This window comes from Amblyomma americanum, chromosome 1 (assembly GCF_052857255.1).
Source record: "Amblyomma americanum isolate KBUSLIRL-KWMA chromosome 1, ASM5285725v1, whole genome shotgun sequence".
Classification (NCBI taxonomy): Eukaryota; Metazoa; Arthropoda; class Arachnida; order Ixodida; family Ixodidae; genus Amblyomma; species Amblyomma americanum.
In genome coordinates this window covers 421,959,424-421,980,623 of record NC_135497.1, presented here as the reverse complement: position 1 = coordinate 421,980,623, position 21,200 = coordinate 421,959,424, and the positions used below count along the sequence as shown (strand labels likewise).

At 45.1% G+C, this 21,200-nt stretch overlaps 1 protein-coding gene across 1 annotated transcript; it reads right to left on the bottom strand.

The window, feature by feature from the left end:
- Positions 1–12,585: 12,585 nt before the first annotated feature.
- On the bottom strand, positions 12,586–17,548 carry LOC144103519 (uncharacterized). Its single transcript, XM_077636220.1, has 2 exons — positions 17,107–17,548; positions 12,586–12,695 (listed from the first exon to the last, which is right to left on the bottom strand). The coding sequence occupies exons 1-2, from the start codon at positions 17,354–17,356 to the stop codon at positions 12,613–12,615; spliced, it is 333 nt and encodes a 110-aa protein (XP_077492346.1). The 5' UTR covers positions 17,357–17,548; the 3' UTR covers positions 12,586–12,612.
- Between the last annotated feature and the right edge of the window lie 3,652 nt (positions 17,549–21,200).

The window sequence follows — 21,200 nt, the reverse complement described above, 5'->3', positions numbered from 1 at the left end:
GCTTTCTTCATCTCTCGATGAATTTCGTTAATCCCACGTCATGTGCAATGCTGAGCCAGCTTTATTTTATAATAATAATAATAATTGGTTTTTGGGGAAAGGAAATGACGCAGTATCTGTCTCATATATCGTTGGACACCTGAACCGCGCCGTAAGGGAAGAGATAAAGGAGGAAGTGAAAGAAGAAAGGAAGAAATAGGTGCCGTAGTGGAGGGCTCCGGAATAATTTCGACCACCTGGAGATCTTTAACGGGCACTGACATCGCACAGCACACGGGCGCCTTAGCGTTTTTCCTCCATAAAAACGCAGCCGCCGCGGTCGGGTTCGAACCCGGGAACTCCGGATCAGTAGCCGAGCGCGCTAACCACTGAGCCACCGCGGCGGCTTTATTTTATCCTTTTCTCTATCGAGCACAAGTACTTCTATGCCGGTGTTCTACATTCCTGTTCTCACAGCTAACCAAGCTACAAGAATTCACACCTGCCTCAGAAAAAAAAACTGTAATTTAGCTTTATATAAACCTAAGCTTGTACATAGCACTTCTTGCTGCAAGGCAGACGTGACCACTTGTTACTTAACCTGGCCAAATGGCGTTTGCTTTAGTTCCTTTAAAAAAATCGCTTTGGGATAGGTGAAGTGCCTGGCAATATGCACGACATCTTTAATGTTGTGGTCTGTCTCGAAATTCTCAAATACACTTAACGGTGTACAAAATGTTTCTCATCTCGATCGACCTCGCATTTCACGTGATGTGTAAGGTCGCATATGACGTGCCACAACACGAGTGATGTTCCATGCCTGCGCGCAGTCACGCCTGACTTTATCGTGCGACGCTCCTTCAATGCTAGAATTCCCAGAAATAGCTGTAGCTATGCAACAAGTACCTTTTCAAAAAAAAATTTACCTTTAAATATGACGTTCTGAAACGCGTAGTTTCATCGCCCTGTGGCTATGACACAGGCAGCACATTGCGAAGCTGTCAGTAGATAAATAAGAGGCCTGAGGGAGTGAATGCCGGAGGTGATAGATATTGGAGTTTGGAGGTGAGGGAGAAAGAAATAGGGCATAGTGATTGCGCGGTTTGTTTTTTCGCTTTTGTCACCGGCGCAGAGGTGGTCCATTATAGTTAGGGGTCCTGAGGGCGCGTCGTAAGAATGGTTCTGACTGCGTTGTAAACAGAAGTTTGTTCTTTCTGTTTTTAGAGGCATGTTTTTGCGTTATGCCGTGCTCTTGAGGTAGCAGCATTTGACGTCACTCTGCAAGTTAGAAAATATTTCACCACCTTACAATGGTTTGGTTTGATTTAAGGGGCTTTAACGTCCCAAAGCGACTCAGGCTATGAGAGACGCTGTAGTGAACGGCTCCGGAAATTTCGACCACCTGGGGTTCTTTAACGTGCACTGTCATCGCACAGTACACAGGCCTCTAGAATTTGGCCTCCATCGAAATTCGACCACCGCGGCCGGGATCCAACCCGCGTCTTTCGGGACAGCAGCCGAGCGCCATAACCACTCAGCCACCGCGGCGGCTCCACCTTACAATGCTTTCTTAAGTTTCAGTAGATAACAGCAGCTCAGCATTCCGTGAGTTTTGTCATGGAGGCATTATTTGAACGTGAGGGGTTAAATTTTAAACTGAATGGTGTAATTTTATCCAACGAGTTGTTTTCAGAGCATTGCCGTACAAAGTAAAGTTGATTGCTGCCATTACTCAAATCCCCTCGGAGCCGCCGCGGTGGCTGAGTGGTTATGGTGCTTGGCAGCTGACCCGAAAAACGCGTCTTCGATCTCGGCCGCGGCGGTCGCATTTCGATAGACGCGAAATTCTAAAGACCCGTGTACTGTACGTGCGATCTCAGTGTACTTGAAAGAATCCCAGATGCTCGAAAATATTCTGAGTCGCTTTGGGACTTTAAACCTCGTAAAACGAAACCAGTAAATCTCCCCACCAAAATAACGAGTGCGATAAAGTTATGGTCATATACACATTTCCTTTCGTGGTTTTCGTGCGAAAAACTTTTTCGAAGACTGTCGGTATTTTGTTCAATGAAGTGGACTAAGTCGGGCTGGTTGGTGAATGTTTATGGAAACGACTGAACAGCGCCAACGGTACGGAAGAGAACACAGACAGCAGCGCATGTGTATGTGTTCTTCTCTTCTGTCCCGTCTGTTAGCGCCTTTCGGTCGTTGCCTGCAACGTGTATTGTTTGTTTGCCTATATTCAAAGTAATTGACCATTTGCGGAAAAGCAAGCGCCGCCTGTCTTGCAAATAGGGAAGCTCCGCCAGCACTTTTGGCTGGAAAGGGGTTCTCTAGCAAACATGTGCAAGGCAGCGTTCAGCAGTTCAAGCTAGCCTGTTATGTTGTTTTAGTATCGTTTCTTTGCCCGAAACGCGCGTTTGATAACGAAAGAGGAAGATAGAGGTTGAGAACATGCATCTTACTTCCGTGTTTAGAAATTGGGTGGAGCGAAGGCTTTTCGCGTTGTAGCCAGAAAAACGACCATGTGTGGCAATACCTGCACCCTGCTACCTCATCGGAACGCCGAATGACCAAATTAAAATGTGCATGAATGTGCGTCCATGCGCGGGGGAGTGTAACGATGCCCTTTCTTAATGCGCACAGACGTTTAAGTTTGCGCTTCCTTGATAGGGCAGGATTTTCTGCCAACTTCATGCAACACCTTTTGCCGCAGGTCACGCTTAACAGATTGGTAAACGACCAGTTGTGCTATCTCAATCCCGGCTCGTGCTGATACGGCATAGCGTTGCTTTGCGTGCTAAGGGGCCGCGGGAGCGTTGAATGCGCGGATTTACGCGAGGCTGTGCTGTGCTATGCTCCCCCTGTTCAGATAGCACAGCTTGACAATGTAGCATTTATGGTGATTGATCATACTAGTATATATATCATTCGGTTTTCGCCGATTACGCACGTGCGTCGATGCCACAACTCTTCTAGAACGACCGAGCTGTGTAGACGTGGCAGCAAGCGCGAAATGTAGCAGGAACACTCAATTCTCAACGTGCTGGATGCGCGTTTTACTGGCTCCATCAACGGCTTAGTCTCTTGTGTCTTGTATCTCGTCGCGCCATTATTTACGCCCAAGTCTCGCAGCTGCAAAACGCGTGGTTAGTTTGGATAGAAAAACGTTGCAGTTGCATGGAAATTACGTGGCAGTTACAGCTCACATCAGTCACCGCACTAAAGCGCAGGAATGCACGGCGGGCTCATGTTTTTCAACCAAAACCAAATCGCCTACAAGGGGCGCTGGCGGCGCCTTCATCACGCATACGCATAAACTTTCCCGCAAATGCTCAATTCGGAAATATTCAGTTCGCAACCAAAAGTTTGATACTTGCACACCCTAAAGTTCTCGCTTTGAAAGAACAGAAGTCGATCGCTTTTTTGTGCAAGCCTCCTCTCTTAGTTTGACCAACAGCCATTTTTCTTGCAAGCGAATTCAGTCGTGGCCTAGCCTCTCAGGCGCAAATACACGCCGTGCATGCCAGCCAAGACCACGTGGATCGAGTACTGATCAGAACAGAACGGCGTCAGAGGCATGTCTGGCAGTCCATGCTGGCTGGCTCCCTCTCTTGAGCCGATGGAGGAGGAGGAAAAAACTTTATTCTAATCTACTGCTTCTTTCTGCAGACCGAACGAATTTCTGAAGAAAAGAGTTTGGGGGGGGGGGGGGGGGGGGGCGCTGCAAGGACAATTTAAACCGCGAAGAAAAGTTCTGAGAACCTGAAAGAGCTTCAAGTCACGAAGAAAAGTATCCGAGAGCGCCGCTGTACTCCAATTGTCGTAAACCGGACCGCGCTTCCAACGCGTGCGCGAGCGCCCGTGAGCTAGCGCCGATGTCTCACATTGACAGATATCGGCGCCTCGCCGAGGTTCGGCGGCGTGTCCTGCGGTGGACATGCGTAGACCGGTTCTGTCGTACGCTAAGGGCTCATTCCCACTTGAGAGTCGCAGAGGTCGCGCGACCAGCAGTCGCCTGCGACTACACCGCAGCTTGACAACACCGATGTTCACACCTGTTCGGGCGACCTGCAGGTCACCTTCTCGTTCGATTCTAGTTTGAAATGAGTACTCTTGGGAATGACGCTGTTTGCCCGCTTTCGAGGGTTTCGTCTGCTTTCGCGCTTGGCCACCGAAAGTGCCCTGGTCTCTCGATACAAGCAATGTACTGCGAACAACACCCGAGCGAACAGGCGGATATAGCGGCAATGTGCACCGCGGCCGTACAAGCGGGCTGCCAGCTAGCCTGGATGCCGGCCGCTAGCATCAGGAAAATTCGTTAGTATGTTGTTTGTTCGCGTTCATACCATGCTCTGAGAAAAGTTCAAAAATGAATCAATTTTGAAGGTCGTTCGCAATACCGAGCTGCTGGATACAAGCAAATTTCTTCTCATAGCCGCTTTGCTGCTGCTGTCCAATCCGGCTCCATCGCCTGGCGTCTGCTTTCTCCGCTGCTGAAGGAGTCGCGGAAATCAGGCATATTTTTATATGATCACGAGATGGGGATCACAATAAAACTGTGACGAGAGTAGCATCTTGGTTACAGCGCTGGTCGGTTCCGAAACGCCCTCAGCTGCGGCATCGATGTGAAACCGTCAAGGCTTAGCAATGATTAGGACAGCCAAGAAGCAGATAGCTCAGTTCGTCGCTGGGCGTACCCGCGAGCTGCGTTACGTTGCCGAAAGCTTGGCTCGCTCGCTGATTGGTTATGCGGTTTGCGACTCGCAGTCGCGAGGCTGAAAAATCGAGCAGGGAGCGACTGGCCCGCGACTGTCGTTTTTCGGCCAACGCGACCGTTTGCGATTGTCGCTTTTCGGCCAAAACAGAAGCGCGACCTTGGCGACTCTTAAGTGTGAATGGGCCCTAAGAGCGCCGACTTTGGGCGCGTACGCCTAAAAAGGGCTCTTGGAGGACGCCGAAAACCCTCGTTTACAGACGGCAATCTCGCACACTTGTTAGAAAAATGAGAGGGAGATGTCTCTTTATCTGTGTAAGAGAGAAGTTGTTGAAAGGATGTGAGGACCCGGTCGAGACAGGTACTGGTCAAGAGAATACATCATTGTTACCTTTCGACAAAGTCGACAAGCGAAAACGCGGCCTGCGAACGGGTGTTGTTGATTGGAAGAAACCTTCCTGCAAGTCAGAAATTCTGCAAGTTGTCCATTCACTTTTGAGATAGTGAATGCTGCACGTCGGGAGTAGACAACGGCTGGGCGCCGCAGAGTTACCCACTGGGAAAGCGGGTATCTTCGAAGGAGTCACCCTTTTGATAGTTTTGTGTGTTTGGTTGCTTTAGGGTGCAGTGTCGAGAGGCAGGAAAGATCATGAGAACAAGCTGTCTTTGAAAGAACGTTGTTAACATTCTCAGTGCCCGCGCTCAGAAGTATTAACACCGGAGCTGTTGAGGGCACGTTTCCCCGCAGAGAGGTACGAGCACAGTGTCATCATGAGTGAACGAAGAGTGACGCCATGCGTACTCAAAGCAAAACGAAAATAAACGGCAATAAAAAGATACGATATCTGGCATTTTGCATTGGTAACCTTGTCTCGCAATTTTTGTGTTCTGCTAAGAGGTGGTTTTTTGTTTTTGATATAGTGGTGTTAATTGGAGACTTGATGCAGCGCGCTCGGCGCTATTCATCGCCAAATTATTTCTGAAGATATGAACTGTTGGTTCCATTCGACTGATTTCCTGGAACAGAAGGCGAAAACACGTGCTTTTTGAAGCTTTCTCTAATTACATGGCCGCAGAAGGGTCTCGCTCGTTGACAATGTTTGGTTTTATTTTGACTTTACACAGGCCACAACAACGCAGTGCACACACGTTGCATGACAAACAACGAAGTAAAGGCTCTAAGGAAAAGCCTTTCAGTGTGCTGTCTTGTTCAATAAATGAGCAGATGACAACCACGGCCACTCGATGCGGTTCCATCGAGCGGCCGCATTTTTACCAACCGCCGCTCCCACAAGCTGGTAGAACTACAGTGAGCTAAACGGAGTCGCATTTTTTAGTATGGCACTGAGGTTTCAGTTTCAGATTATGACGTGGTGTGTCTAGTGTCTGAAATTTGCTTGACGTGAAAGAAATTAATCGAAAATGTTTTACTGCTGCGAGTGAGTTTCGAGCCCGGGGCGGCGAGAACAGATCAGTTTTGCTGGTCGCTGCATTCGACAGCTGGCAAACACCGCCGCAGCCGAACATTCCGCGTCCAAAACTACCAGTCCCTTTTCTTGCACCCTGTTTGAATATCGCCTTCTTCGTCAACTGCATCCGTGCGCAATCGAACCGAACTTCGAAACAGCACTGAAAACCGAAGTGCTACTAGCGCTACTAGTTGCACTTAGCTTAACCACGCTAAATCATCCGAAATTTGTTTTTGTGCCACTGTTTGCCTGCGCCATGCGCTGTGGTTTTAACAAAGCTGGTGGAATTCCTTCAGCTGCTGGAAGGCATTAAAATATGAAACTGATCCTCTGAAAAAGTAGTAGTAGTAAGTGGTTAATTAAAATAATAGTAAAAGGAAGGATCTGAAGGACCTGATTTGGGGCAGCAGAAGTAGAAGATAGCAAGCAAAGTGGAGAAACGAAATGAAACAGGTGAAGGGACAGGGACAGGAGAACGGACAGAATATGCGAAAGCTCTGATGTCATTTTTGTAGTTTTTTGTCCGCGTGGAAAGAAACCCTTCGCCAGGAATGACACATTAGCGGTTGCGAGCTTTTTTTTTTGTGACGGCCTGGAGACAAGAGTGCGTTCATAACCTTTCCGAAGCCGTTTTCGCAGAAGCGCCGACTTCGTCGTGCTTCACCGTAGGAAGCAAAAACATAGCGCATTCAAGAAGCAACTACGTACGGTCAGTGCTCCACGAATTGAGGAAAAGTAAAAGGAGGAAAAAAAGGAAGGCCGAGGCACAGCAGGAGAACCTCCCACTGTCCTTATTTTCCCTCCTTCTTACCACCCGCAACCGGCTGCCCGTGTAGCTCTTGAAAAACAATTTCTCGCTACCTATGCACATGCTCACATCGTCCTTGGCCCTTCACTTTTCCGCCCCTCCCCCTTCTTCTTCCGTTTGATGCTGCGAACACTGCGGCTTGTTCTCGTACCATTTGCGTGGAGAGCACTGCCAAAAATGATGTCCGAAGGGTATTGCGAATTTCAAGCAAGTTTTGGATAAGACGATTCCCAATTCTTGCTTATTTGTTCTAAAATTAGCGACAAAAGCAATGACATATCGCTTTAAGCATGCGCCTCGAGGACGGTGTGTGATGCGTTCCCCAGTGCCGCCGTGTACTCACTGGTTTCCAATGGGCACAAGTTTGCTCAAAGCCTGGCGTTTGGTTTCTTTGAGTTGAAGTGCTTGCAAAATGGTATTTCACCTAAAGTTGGGTTGAAGAGAACACTTAATCCCATTGTGCTTGGTCCGAGCTTCCTATTGCACTATTTAAACCCATCATCAGCAAAATAAAACATTTCTAAGAAAAGGATACTCAACATTCTTCACTTGATGTAACATCCAAAACCGAAAAGGATGCAAAGAAAACAACTCTATAAGCTTATTCGAAGAACAAGCCGGGGCAAGAACGCGCATGCAGTTCGTACATAAAAGCTGTCAGCGAAACCTTGGCCAGTATTATCAGAAAGGAAGGGATGCAAACTACACACAAGCCGGCCACCATTATCGGATGCCTCCTCTACCCCTTAAAAGACAGTCATCCTAAAGAAAACGGCCTAAGGCGTGGTATGCAAAATACCCTGCTTAGAGCGCCTGGTGTCTTTGGCTGTGGAGTCCAATCATGGCTCAGTTAAAAGTGGCGGGAGATTGTTGTTCACTGGCACGCTCCCTGGAAACGGCTCCCTCTTCGTACACCCGTGGATTGTGTGCTTTAAAAGCCCCTGCAACTCCCCCGCAGCCACACCATGAAGTAGCGGTGTGCCATCGCTTCAGAGGCGACAACTATAACAACAACGGACAAAAACACAAAAAGGAAGCTAAAAATGTCGCCGCCAACGGCGATTGCTATGTAATATCTCAAGCACCGGAACTGCCACCGGTGGAAATAAAGGCAAAGGAAAAGGATAGCGAGAACTACGTTGGAGAGCGACGGAAAAAAAGATAAGACTTGGGTAGGTTTGCACACCACTTGCAAAAAAAATTATGTTCGCGCCACTCCTGCGAGAGTGCCTATAGGTACTGTTGCACATGTTCGCAGCACGGTAAATTCAATGAATATTCAGGACCGCACGCACGTAGCGTCCTGTCGCTAATGAATCGCGTGAAGACCACATAGCACAAGCGGGCTGGGTGAAGCGCCCAGCCACCGCGCTGGAGAAACCACGTACAGTTTGAAACGTCGTGTTTTCCGACAATATCTTGTGTTCATTTCTCAATAAATTTAAATCTTAATCAAGAACATTTAACTAGGATTTCCCTCTTGATTGCTGCTCTGGGTAACGGCGTAGTTACTTGCTTGCCGAACAAATGGCAAATTCTTCAGAATAGTTACCAGCATGCCAAAGTGGAAGCTTGGGCTAGTTGGTGACGGTTCACTTTCCACATAGCGTATAAACAGACACGGACGCAGGGAGACAAACAGGATAGCGCCCGTCCTGTTTGTCTCCCTGCGTCAGTGTCTGTTTAGCGCTATGTATCAAGTTCCCAGCATGTCATTCAATGAAGTCTTCTTTAGCGCTTCATAGTTTACATACACCATTGACATAATTTCTGAAACTAGGATCGATTAAAGCAATGGTAAAGCCCTTATCGACGGCGAACGATCGAGTCATGAGCGGCAATTTACCAACCAGGAAACAAATGTGAACTACCAGACTACTAATTGTCACATTGGACAAATCACCTACCGCCCACAATGAGTCAGTGAAACAAGCATAAAACGCAGCATCAGGTTTGCCGCCTTTTATAGTGCAGCACTTGAAACATTCACTTCAACGCATCCGTGCTGCATTCTCAACACATCGACAAAACTTTCGAAGGGCTGTGTGCTATTGAGGCTAATGACATGAGTGTTAAATTGTAGTGATTAATACAGAAGTTTATACTTTCAATGCACTGTACAAGAACATATACAAGTATCGGTGAGTGAGCTCTAAGTATGAGCGTCCGGGAATTACGCATTTCACTGCTTAAACGAAAGTACCTGGAAATTTCGCTGCTTTGTACTGTTAATGCGCACGCAATTCGACTATCACCTATGCTCATGTGGTCACTGTACGCGCTTAATAAGAAATGTACCTGTCAAGCAAAAAGTCGCCCCATAATTTTCTCTATGTGTACCTCATAGAAGGCACGCGCTTTCTTGTAGTGTTTTATGTAGCAGCCCGCGGTCGTAGCCTCACTCCGATGGGGGCACTTTTGATAAAAGTGCGCATTCGTACGGCACGACTCAACATCTCAAAGCAACCAACCATAGCAAGGGCACTGTAGCCGGGACGCGCGCCTTGCCAACACACCGAGAGAGGGCGCCACACATTTCTTTCTTATGCTGAGGATGCGTGATGAATAGAAAAAAATTCAGAGGGTGCTTTGTTGACCTAAAGTGCACTGAGGTGACAGCCTCTAGCGCGGTGTTGCTGCTTGTGTCACTGATATGTGGTTAAGATGTTAAGTACGCAATTGTTTGTGAATCTTAAATGCTAGACACTCTGGAGGGCGTTTGGGAGCCATCCGTCTGATTCGACGCCTTTCTGCAAACACTATCCAGCGTCCAAGATAAGGAGAACTACATACGCGTTGGCAGGAAGCAGCGTAGTCGTTCCATTCAGATGTAAAATACTTTATATTTCTTTAAAGGCAGGAGATTACGCTACGTGAAGGTCCGAGAGCTTGTCGATATATTGTAAATTACGGCTGTGGTTAGCGACAAAATAAAGTCAAGTGGGGCATTTTGCAACACCTCGCCATAGGCTCCACGCTACCATAGCTAATTGCTCACGGTAAGCGCATTATGTAACCTACATTTATGAAACTCCATTTAAAGAAACTATAAGAAGCATTTAACAACTAGGCGAGAGAGCGAAATTCTAACTTTTATGCGCGACGAGGTACTAATTTTTGTTTTTCATCGCCATTCAGTTAAGCGCCACCGGCTGTCGCGAGGTGGCGCGACCGGTTTTTCGAGGCGCATGGGCGAGAATGCTGGGGTCGTTTTAAATATCAGTGGCCGGCTTTCATAAAACAAAAGGAATTTATTCGTGATGAGCTACGTAAATTGCGCTCTGTTTCGTCCAGGTGGACCGCAAAAATAAAATATTATCCGCGAACCATGTTGCAGTGAATAGAAGATTTCAGCTTGTCCGGAGGAAACACAGGTTTCAGAGCAGGTAAAACACATGGTACATACAAGTATAGCCATGCATGTAAAAGTTTACGTGGTTAGTGAGTTGTACTTCGTTGAAAGAAAATATCATTGCACAGTGTCCTCACTTTCGACCCCATCAGTACACGCCATGGTGGAGCTATGTTCAGCTGAACAAGGTGCGTGAAAGATTGAGTATAAAGTTTTGGCGGCAAGCTCACGAAATTTAAGTAGAATTTAAAGTGCCTTTTGAGGGGGAGGCCTTATGGAAAACTCCTCATCCGAGACGTTACTCTTACTTGTACCTGTAAAAAAATGAACGAACATCACAATGGCTTCCGCTGAATCATGCTACGCTTAAAATAACCACCTCATATATGAATTAATTATGTTGGCGACACTATACTCCTCGCTCTGCCTCGATGCCTAAAATCACTTGAAAGGCTGCTCATCCTGTGAACGAAATGCTGGCCCAACCCTTTTACTGTATTGCCACTTTCGCGTATTTCTTACTGCTTTACTAATAATAACCTTATCCAATTAGCCGAGAAGAAAACTAGAATAAAAATAAATAAATTATCAACGATAAACAAAAAAACCTCCTGTGAGTTCAGGCTGACGCTGCATTAAAGGACATTCTTTGGTTCGGGAGAAGGATCGAGCTTTCAAGTTGAAACTAGGCGCACTAAAAATGCACTACGGTCTGCAACAGCTTGCAGGAAGCGCTGAATAACGTAGGAAGACGATATCTATTGGTCGCTCAGACATACAAGCAGAATTCTGTAGAGTACTGCGCACTTGTGGCAGCGATCAACACAGCGCACATCTCAGTTCCCCGCAACGCGTCTGTGTCATGAGCAGCTCCTCTTTTGTAACATCCGTATTTGCAGCGGTTGTAGAGGTACAGGAGGTTGGAAACGTTGATGAGATTATTTAAACGATCTCGCACATGCGCCAAGCCTCGCTCCTTGCTGCTACTCCCCTACTGAGCTGCACGGAACTCAAACCGCGCCAAGAAATTTCCGCTTAATGCCACTTTTGCTGCACTTCCCTGAGCTCTCTTATCAGCAAAACACGTAAGCATATAGCTGCAGGTCTGGATGCGTCACGCACACATAAAAAATGGTTGCAGTTCAGCACAGCTAAGCGTGGTTTAGCGAAATCGCCCTGACGACGTAGACGGCTCCTGCCGACTCGACCCTTACAAAAATTTGTATCGTGTTGCTTTAGAATTTCTTTCTAGTTTTCTCAATAGAATCTATCGTGTTGCTTTTAAGTTTGTATGTAGTATGTTAAAAGAGTTCCAATAACTAATTGGCCACCGCATTCTTATAGGATCACAAAGAAGTACTGGTATAGAAATACTGTAATGAGTGTCTTTTGTAACTCTCTAAGGAGATTCAATAGAAACTCTTTCAGCTTTTGTCGATAGAGCCTATAGTGGATTTACTGAACCTCTATAACTATTATGTAACGAGTTTCGATAACTAATTGGCCACCGCATTCTTATAGAAATGCAATGAGGAACTGCTATAGAAATACTTTAATGAGTGTCTTCTGCAACTCCCTAAAGAGATCCAATAGAAGCTCTTTTAGCTTTCCTCATTAAAGCCTATAGTGCATTTACTGAACCTCTATAACTATTATGTAACGAGTTTCAATAACTAATTGGCCACCGCATCCGTATAGAAATGCAATGAGGCTTTGCTATATAAATAATTTAATGAGTGTCTTCTGCAACTCTCTAAGGAGATCCAATCGAAGCTCTTTTAGCTTTCCTCAATAGAGCCTATAGTGGCTTTACTGAACCTCTGTAAGTATTACCTAACGAGTTCCAATAAGTAATTGTTCACCGCATTGTTATAGGAACACGAAAAGATAGTGCTATTGAAACACTTCATTGATCGTCTTTTGCAAATCTTTTGAGAGATTCAAAAGAACCTCCTTTATCTTTCCTTGATAGAGCCTATAGTGGATTTACTCAACCTCTAACTATTATGTAACGAGTTTCAATAACTAACTGGCCACCGCATACCTATAGGAAGCCTAGGAGGTATTGCTCTTTTGGATTTCCTGAGTAGAGCTTACAGTGTAGTTATTGAAGCTCTATAAGTATTATCAAACGAGTTTCAATACATTCTTTACGAACATCAAGAGGTAGGTAGAAATACTTGTAGACTGAAGCCACGGGGACTTGAAAAAGTGAGTGAATGTGATATGTGCTGCAAAACATGCAATAATACAAGAAGGTCCTTCATGCATTGTTTATTACCTAGTCTCATTTAATCTCCCGAGAGAGCAGGGAGGACAAGCTGCTCTTCAGGCGGATAGGGTCGGCCTTGAACTCCCGAATAGTGAAGCCTGCACAAAGAAGCACGCAAGCAGATGAATAATTTGACACAAATCTCGCACACTCTTGACACTTCATGCACATGTTATTAACTAATTTTAACACAGTGAGCTTAAACTTAGCCACTTTCGTCGAACGGAACTTAAGTTTTCAATGAAGCTTCAACCCACATTATTCACAACTACCATATAATTCTCTGCGGCAAGAAAAGAGTCCGTTGTTGACTTTTCTTAAGCTAATCCCAAACTGGAATAACACGCATAAAAAAAAATTGGAGGGGATACTTGAGCTCTGCCTTAAGGGTATGATGCGATCGCAATGGGGAATGCCCATGTATGTGAAATTGGGCATTCTCGACTATGCATTCATAGATCCTTGGGAGTCCTCATACCACTCCTGGCGCAATGGTGCAGCGGTTAGGTCATGCGCCACAGCCCTGCCATGGCAGATGCTGTCACTGGTGTGGTTGCTCTTCCTGAGCAACCTCTCCTGACCAATCATTAATTTTATTTCCACCTGTGATAGAGGTCTGTTTGCTCACAATATAGTGAACAGGTTGTGATGATGTCACAAGGTCACAAGATTCTGGGTGGCTTCTCTGGCTGCGAGGCTTCAAACGGTGTCCAATGCCAACACAGGGCAATTTTTTCCGACACGGAGGGAACTCCCGCATTAAAATTTGGATGCAACTGACTCCTTTTACACACTGCATTGTGGGTCATGGGTGGACACGTCCTGTATGCAAGCTATGTGGCCATGAATACTCAATCATGTGATGACGCTTTGGCATAGATGTGATTTTTCAAAGAGCAAGCAAAATGCATGCACGCCAGGTTGCTAGTGTCATCTGTTGGCGGCTAAAAGAAGCTGGCCTCGCAGGTAGCCCAAGAATGGCAGCCTCCCGGTGGGACATGATGCATAGGAATAATAATCAGTTTCGTGCATCAGGTGCAACACTGTGAAAGGTTCGTGAAAGGCAGTCTGCACAAAAAAAAAATATAGGAAGGTGTGTTACTCCACGCTTGTTCCGACAACGTATTTTCGGCAATAAGTGAGCATTTAACCAAGCTCATGACAAATGTATCATGCAATAATCCTGCAGGAAAAGCATTTATCTTTTTTTGCTCACCACAAGGAATGCACTACTTTATGACCGTGCATGTAGGCAGCACAAACAAGAGCGCCAGATTGAACAGCATTGCACCTGATGTATGAAACTGTGCAGTCGTGCTCCAATAATATGACCCCCATTAATATAGACTACTCTAATTACGGATAGTTTTTCAGCAGACAAAATTTCTGCAGTGCATTTATGCCTCGTCAGTATGGAAGCTCACTGCCTGGACAATGGACAAGGTGGAAATGTATAGAGGCCATTGGAGCCCATGTGTTTTTGCAGCATTTATATGCATAGCAATGAGAAGAAAACCTTGACTACCCCAGCTAGATCTTTCCTTTCCCATATTTTCAGAGCAGGGGCCAGCAACAGCCAGCGGAAAAGTGGCAATGCCTTATGATGTCCTTTTTTTTCTGTCTTCGTGCTTTACAGTGCTAAGAGGCTCCATCCCAATTATAAATAGCACAAAAAATGAAAACACAAAAAGTCAGATGCTACCTTGCCCTCCTACAGTACTTTTCATCCCAAACATTTACCAAGTGTCCCAAGTTGCCAAGCTACACATGCCCACCTAAAAAAATGTTTGTTGACGGAAGCATATGAAGCAACAAAAATACACAAAACACATACAAACATGCATAGAAATACATACAACAGTTTATCATGGTTAAAGAGAGAATGATGAAAACGTGGGGAGAAGGCAAGCTCCCCACAAGCCATTTCATTTGTACCAGCAAAATTTACTATAGTCGGATACAGCTTAAGTCTGCAGTGAAGCTCCGCCCACATTTAGGACCGGTGCACAGAATCCCTCCATGACAAAAACGTAGCCCCTTGTTAAAACTTCTTTTGTCACCTAAACAAGAACCTAATCACGAGAAAAAAGCTACAGGCTCTAGAATTTTCATACCTGGCATGTTTCATAAAGTCAAACATTAAAAATGATTTCGTTTACATTTGTGACTGCCTAGCAGAGTAATACAGTATGCCGCGGACCGTGTCCCAGTGTTAACAACTGCTGTTTTTTAAAGTTGTATCCTACTATAGAAGAGATATGAAGGCAGCCAAAATTCTGCAAAATTAGATGTCTTAAGGTACATGTGCAGTTAAAATGTAATGCATAGGCAGCACACACACATGACATTTAAGGAGACCAACAACTCATGTACCCAGCTTTTTTCAATGCAGTGGAAAGCACTACATTTGAAGAGCCTAACCAGCACTGCACATGTCGATCAGTTGTTTTTTGAAATTGCAGTGGGAAGGGCTGCATATAGAAGCAGAGTAAATACTAGTGTTCCGGCTAAACGTAATGAAGTTTTTTAAAAGCACATGAGTGTCCTAGGCAAGTGGAACAAACTCAACGCTGATGAGTGTTAAGGCACTGTTCATGGCACTTGGTTTCAGTTGCCTGGGACAATAAGTGTTGTTTAATAGATTGACTGGAACAGCAACTTCCACAGCCCTAGTCCCTATGCGTCACGGCCAGTCTTGTATACACTACAGAATAAAAGTAACCAGTTACAATTGAAATGCAACTTATTTCATTGGTCTATTACAGCCCCAGAGGCAAATGATTTCTACTCCATTATTTGCGTTCCAACTTTTGTTGTAATAATGCAAGATACTCAGACTAAAATGAACTCGTGCAGCTTGCATGATATGCTGTCGTGCAGTGTCAACTTTCACGAGTTTTTTGAAGCTATTGTAGTAATATATGAAACTCTAGAAGTAGTACTGGTTTCAACAGAATCCTTCCTTTATGCACTGTTGCGAGCTATATATCTCTGCCTTCTTGCTCTGTGTAGTTGCCGCCAAGCTCGGTGTAGTCAAAGTAAAATTTCAGTGCCATCCAACAGGACCAGGGATCCCTACAGAGCAGTCAAGTGATAGTTTCCAGGACAGGCACCACTGGAGGCAACCATGCCTCTCTCGTGGCCCAGGCAGAATTGCGCGCAATGCTGCTCCGCAGCCAGTCCATTGTTGCTGTCATGAAGGAAACATCTCCGGCTAGCGCCAGCGTTTGCCACGAAGTTCAAGTTGTCCGAGCTATACCACCAGTTAATTGTTTTTGGAAAAAGTAACCGATTACCAAGAATAGATTACCCAGAACTTGCCATTTAGAAAAAGTAATGAATTACAAACTTAAAAAGAATATCCAATTTATTACAAATAATTACTAGTTTACACTTAGTCACACCCATTTTATTCCTAGTGTATTTTAGTGCTTATATGCTGTAAGACAACCTGATACTTCTGTCAATTCTGTTGCGCTGATCAACAGTTTCTCTCCTTTGAAGTCTATTCCATATCCATAATGCAGCTGGACTTAGGGAAGTACGCTCCTTCGTATGTTATTTAGTGCACTAGCACTAGAGCCCCACTTGGCAATTTGGCCGTTGTCTGTTTGTCCAGTGTCAACATGGGAGGCGTCAGTTCAATTAAAGATTGGTCGCAACAAGTTGCTCGGGAAGCGCAACCTGTGTCTCAAGCCCCACCGGTTGTAGCACCTGCTATCGCAGGGCAGTGGCGCATCACTTAACTGCTGGACCACTGTGCCAAGAGTGGTATGAAGACTCCAAACAGTCTATGAATGAAAAGTAGAGAACAACCAATTCCGTATATTTGGACATTCCCCTTTAACGCTATCACGTCATACCCCTAAGCTTGAGTCTCATTTCATCGATCTTTGCCTGAAGCCTGCTTGACCATGAGAGCCGAACCTTGAGGAGAAACAAAAATAAATACCGAAGTGGTAGTGCACCTAATTTGCATTTTGCCTAGCTATGCTATATCGTCTCATTGTACAAAAACAAAAAGAAAACAGACTGTGCAAAACTCCCCATAGGCCGCTGTCAAATTTTCTTGCATATGGCATGACCTGCAAGTCAGCCACTGGTGAAGCCATCATCTGTGAGCTGCCAAGAGATGGCAATAGCTAATTGGCACGCATTGTTTTGATGGGCACACTTAAAAATCAGAGCTCTGGCACTGATTCATTGCATGTCTCAGTTTTGAAAGCTGCATAAGATGAATTCACAATGTGATTAATTGACTACCCACAACGCAGTTAATGCGATAAAAACTCTCTGGGCATCTGGAATACAGCAAACCCTTCAATTTCCAGTAGTTAAAAAGAGAGCTAAGGTAAACTGATACACAAGCACACTCAAGCTCAGCAATGTGCAGTAAAATGCATGTTGCTGACTTCACATACGTGCACAGAAGTAGAGGCTATGAAAGAAAAGCAGTTCTAATAAATGTTCAAGTGGTGAATCCGGATGGTAGGAAAAAAAGTGACGTACCGATGATGGCGTTCACTCTTACAGGGTCCAAGGCCTCCCTCAAGGATGCGTCAGGGTGGGAATTCGACTTCCGCCCAAATAACGACTTTCCTCTCAACTCATCAGCTGTAAACAGCTGCCGCATCAGCCCCCTTGCGAATTTCGCAGGGGCTCCTGGGCAGCTGCTGCGCAGCTTTTCAAGGGCTGTCTCTTCTATCAGAACACCGCCCCCAATGTCGATCTGGAAATGAAACGTATAACTTAGCGCCATGAAAAGGCAATCTACAAAATGCAAGCTGATGCACACAAGTTACATTTGCTATACCAGGTGCTTCAGTACAGACTATAAAAAATTTTCGAAAGAAGGCGTTTTGGAGCAAAAATAAGGCTTTCTGCTGTATAATATTACTAGTGTTTTCAGACATCGGAAAGCCTGTGAATTGTCTTAAATAATAAGTTGGCTAACCAATTTCTGATAGGCTGCTAGTAAAGCTGTACCAGCTTTTAGAATTTCGAAAACACGATTGTCCTGGCACTGTGGATAACAAAATTTGGCTGCATCGTGCAAAAACATGCTTTCGGAAGCATGCAGGCAAAACAACCCCTCCAGTGCATGCAACTAGCTGAAAAAGCCAAATTTCGTCCAGCCACAGCACCCAGGGTAATAGGGTTTTCATAATTCTAAAAACTGATATGGCTATTACTAACGACCAGCTAGAAATCTCTAATTGCAACTAAGTGCCTAAGTACTACTTAAAAAGATAATTATTAAAAATTAGTTAACTAGCTTACTACTTAAGAAGATTCACCGGTTTATGGTGTCCGCCGACACTGGTATACCGCAAAAACCGTATTTTTACCCCAAAAAGACTATGAAAATTTTTGGGTGTTCATTGAACCACCCCATATATAAGATGTGAAACATGAAAATAAAATATTAAAAATAGAATCAATAAGTGATAAAAAGCAGGCGGAAAGTATTCATGTAACATTGTGGGTGCCATTATGTACAGCACACAGGTTCAGTGCTGCAGGCTGCAGGTGGCAATACGACAGTCGGGAATAAAATTAAGTAGCAGTCACGTACCATAGTCGAAAAGAAAGAAAGACATTTCAAAACCCATAAGGGTTTCTTGTTCATAATGATCAGGACAAGAATGGTGGAGAACACATAACTGAAGAATGTGAAACTTATGGCATAGATGTTTGGAATGGGGCCGGCATTCTTGTTGCTTGCGTTGTCTGGATGAATAGGGATTCAAGCAGAAGGCACATCGTCAGGCTCCTTTCTCTGGATAAGATACAGGCATTGCCCCAGTCAATCTGGTGGCCAGTGCCATGTGCGTGGCGCGCCAATGCATTTGTGGCATGCCTGTCATTTGTCCCATCACTTTGATGCTCCTTTATGAGTCTTGAGAACTTTCCTGTCTCACTGCTGTAAGCATGATTACAGTTCAGGCATGGTATCTTGTAGATAACTCCTGGAAACTTCATCTGTAGTCGGTCTTGGTCAGTTCATTAGTTGATTCTGCAGCTTACTGACAGGGATGCAGGCCATGCACACAGCAGTGGCCGTCAGACTGCGCGGGGCAATTCTTCTATCTCATATAGAAAAAGGAACCTGGGGATGTGCCTTCTGATGAAATCGCTATTCATTTAGAAGGTGCAACCGACTTCAAACAAGAACGCCGGCCCCATGAAAACCATTTATGCCCCATGTTTACATCACATTCATCGGTTATAAATTTGCCACTGCTCTTGTCCTGCTCACTGTGCACAAGTAAGCCACACTGGTTTCGCGATGTTTTTCCTCCTTTCCGACTATAGTCAGCGACTCCTACTTCATTTCATTGCATCGCCATGCCTAACCAGATGGATTTCAGTGTAACGCTTGACTACACAGTTAGGCATGCCAAGCTGCCTCTGCCCATGCTTTATGTAAACCAAAATGGCGGCCACTAGGACATCAGTAAATACTCCCTATTCCTCTCATCCCCCCTCATCTCCCTTACAAGACTGCAGCTTTCCTAGTCAATCATTAAGATGGATGCTTGGGCGAGTTGGTAAGTCATTTTAAACAAAACAGCGCGTAGTTTGACAGGGACACGAAGGGAGACACGACACAGATGAGCGCTGACTTTTAACTGACATTTATTGCTTGGAACGGGGCATATACACAGTTCCAACCAAAAAGAAGAAAACAATACAACCATTCATAGATTCAATCATTCATACATGCGGCACTGAACACAGGAGATAACTAGGGTAATCATTTCCCCCTGCTAAAAATTCCAGTTCTTTGGAACAAGTCGATAAGGAGGGGCTGCTGACGCAGGCGTCTTTTGACCAGGCGATGTGCGCTCCTTGAATTATTTCACGTGTTAGTTGGTTACTATGCTTGCTTAAAACTTGTGTGCGAGTGAAGTCAGGGGTGCATGTTTTGCTGTCACAGTCTCTACAGTGGATGCCGAGATGCTCTTTTACAGTATTATGCACATTGTTATTGTGCTCCTTCAAGCGTTCATTGAGGCATCTCCCCGTCTGACCCACATAAAGCTTGCCACATGACAAGGGAATGGCATAAACTACACCTTCTTTGCAGCATATGAATTGATTTTCATGCTTGATGTCGCACTCTCTGGGAATGAAATCAGTGTTAACCATCTTGCACATCTTCCCAAGCTTATCCGGAGCCGAAAAAAATGACTTTTACAAGTACTCTATTTGCTATCTTTTTTAGTCTGTGGGAGAAATGATGAATGCAAGGCACAACAGTGGTTTTTTTTTCTTTTTCCTTCCGCGTCATAGAATCTGCCTGCTCTCTTTTTCTGTCTTTGCCCAAATTACTGAGAATAGATTGACACTGACACTAGTGTCACGTGACTAACACATGAAATAATTTAAGCAGCGCACATCGCCTGGTCAAAAGACGCCTGCGTCAGCAGCCCCTCCTTATCGATTTGTTCCAAAGAACTTGCATTTTTAGCGGGGGGGGGGGGGGGGGGGGTATGATGATCCTAGTTATCTCCTGTGTTCAGAGCGGCTTGTATGAATGGTTGTTTTGTTTTCTTCTTTTTGGTTGGAACTGTATATATGCCCCGTTCCAAGCAATAAACGTCAGTTAAAAGTCAGCGCTCATCTGTGTCGTGTTCCTGTCAAACTACGCGCTGTTCTGTTTAAAAAAAAATTCCTAGTCAATATGACTCCTATGGCCCGAGCTCAAACAGATCACCATGTCAGCTAGAAGGTGATCACGCGTGCTTTCAGTTGTTACACAGTTGGCGCATACAGTAGAACCTCTAACTTTCAGCAGACTGCGCGAAACCGTCCATTTATTCACCCTTAAAGTCCTTCAGGTTGGGGCTTTACATAAGGGCGAGGGAGATCTAAAATATTACAATAAAGATATCAAAAAAGTAATGGTGGGCTGGTGTCCTTATTGGCAAATGGAGGCTGTTAGCTTAGGCAATTGGCTTTTTGTAATTTATTGTTGTGGACACCACATGTATTGCACTGTGCGCAAAATGGCATCTTGCAAGATATATTAATGAGGCAATTAAATCACACATAGTCGGTACTATGTAGAGGTGAAAAAAATTCAAACGGCACTTAAGGCTGCTAATGTGCAGCGGTGGAAAATGAAACGCACTGAAAAATGAAACGAAGATGCGCCTCTGAACGCAAATTCGCAAACGCTGAATCCACAGAGGTCTGAGTGAAACATACCGGCACTCAATTCGAATACCTGTTGCGAGCTGGCCTCCAACTTAACAAAAACACATGTTATCGGTGGTATGCACTGGCGTGCAGCCGTGCAGGTATAACAGCGGCACTTCAGTTATCACAGACTAGAGGGCTAGTCAGAAAGATGAGGTGTACTGCCTATCATGCCGGCAATGATATGAAGAGAACACACCGAATATCACGACAATGCCATGCATCCTGCCAGGGTGCCTCAGTGGTTAAGGCGCTCAGATGCCAAGCCTGAGGACCTGGGTTCATGGAAACTGATTGAAGAGCACAAACAGGACGCAAGAGAACAACATAGACACAAGCGCTGACTAGGAACCAAATGATTTACTGCGGGAGGGAAGGCTGCAATATAAGCAAGCTAA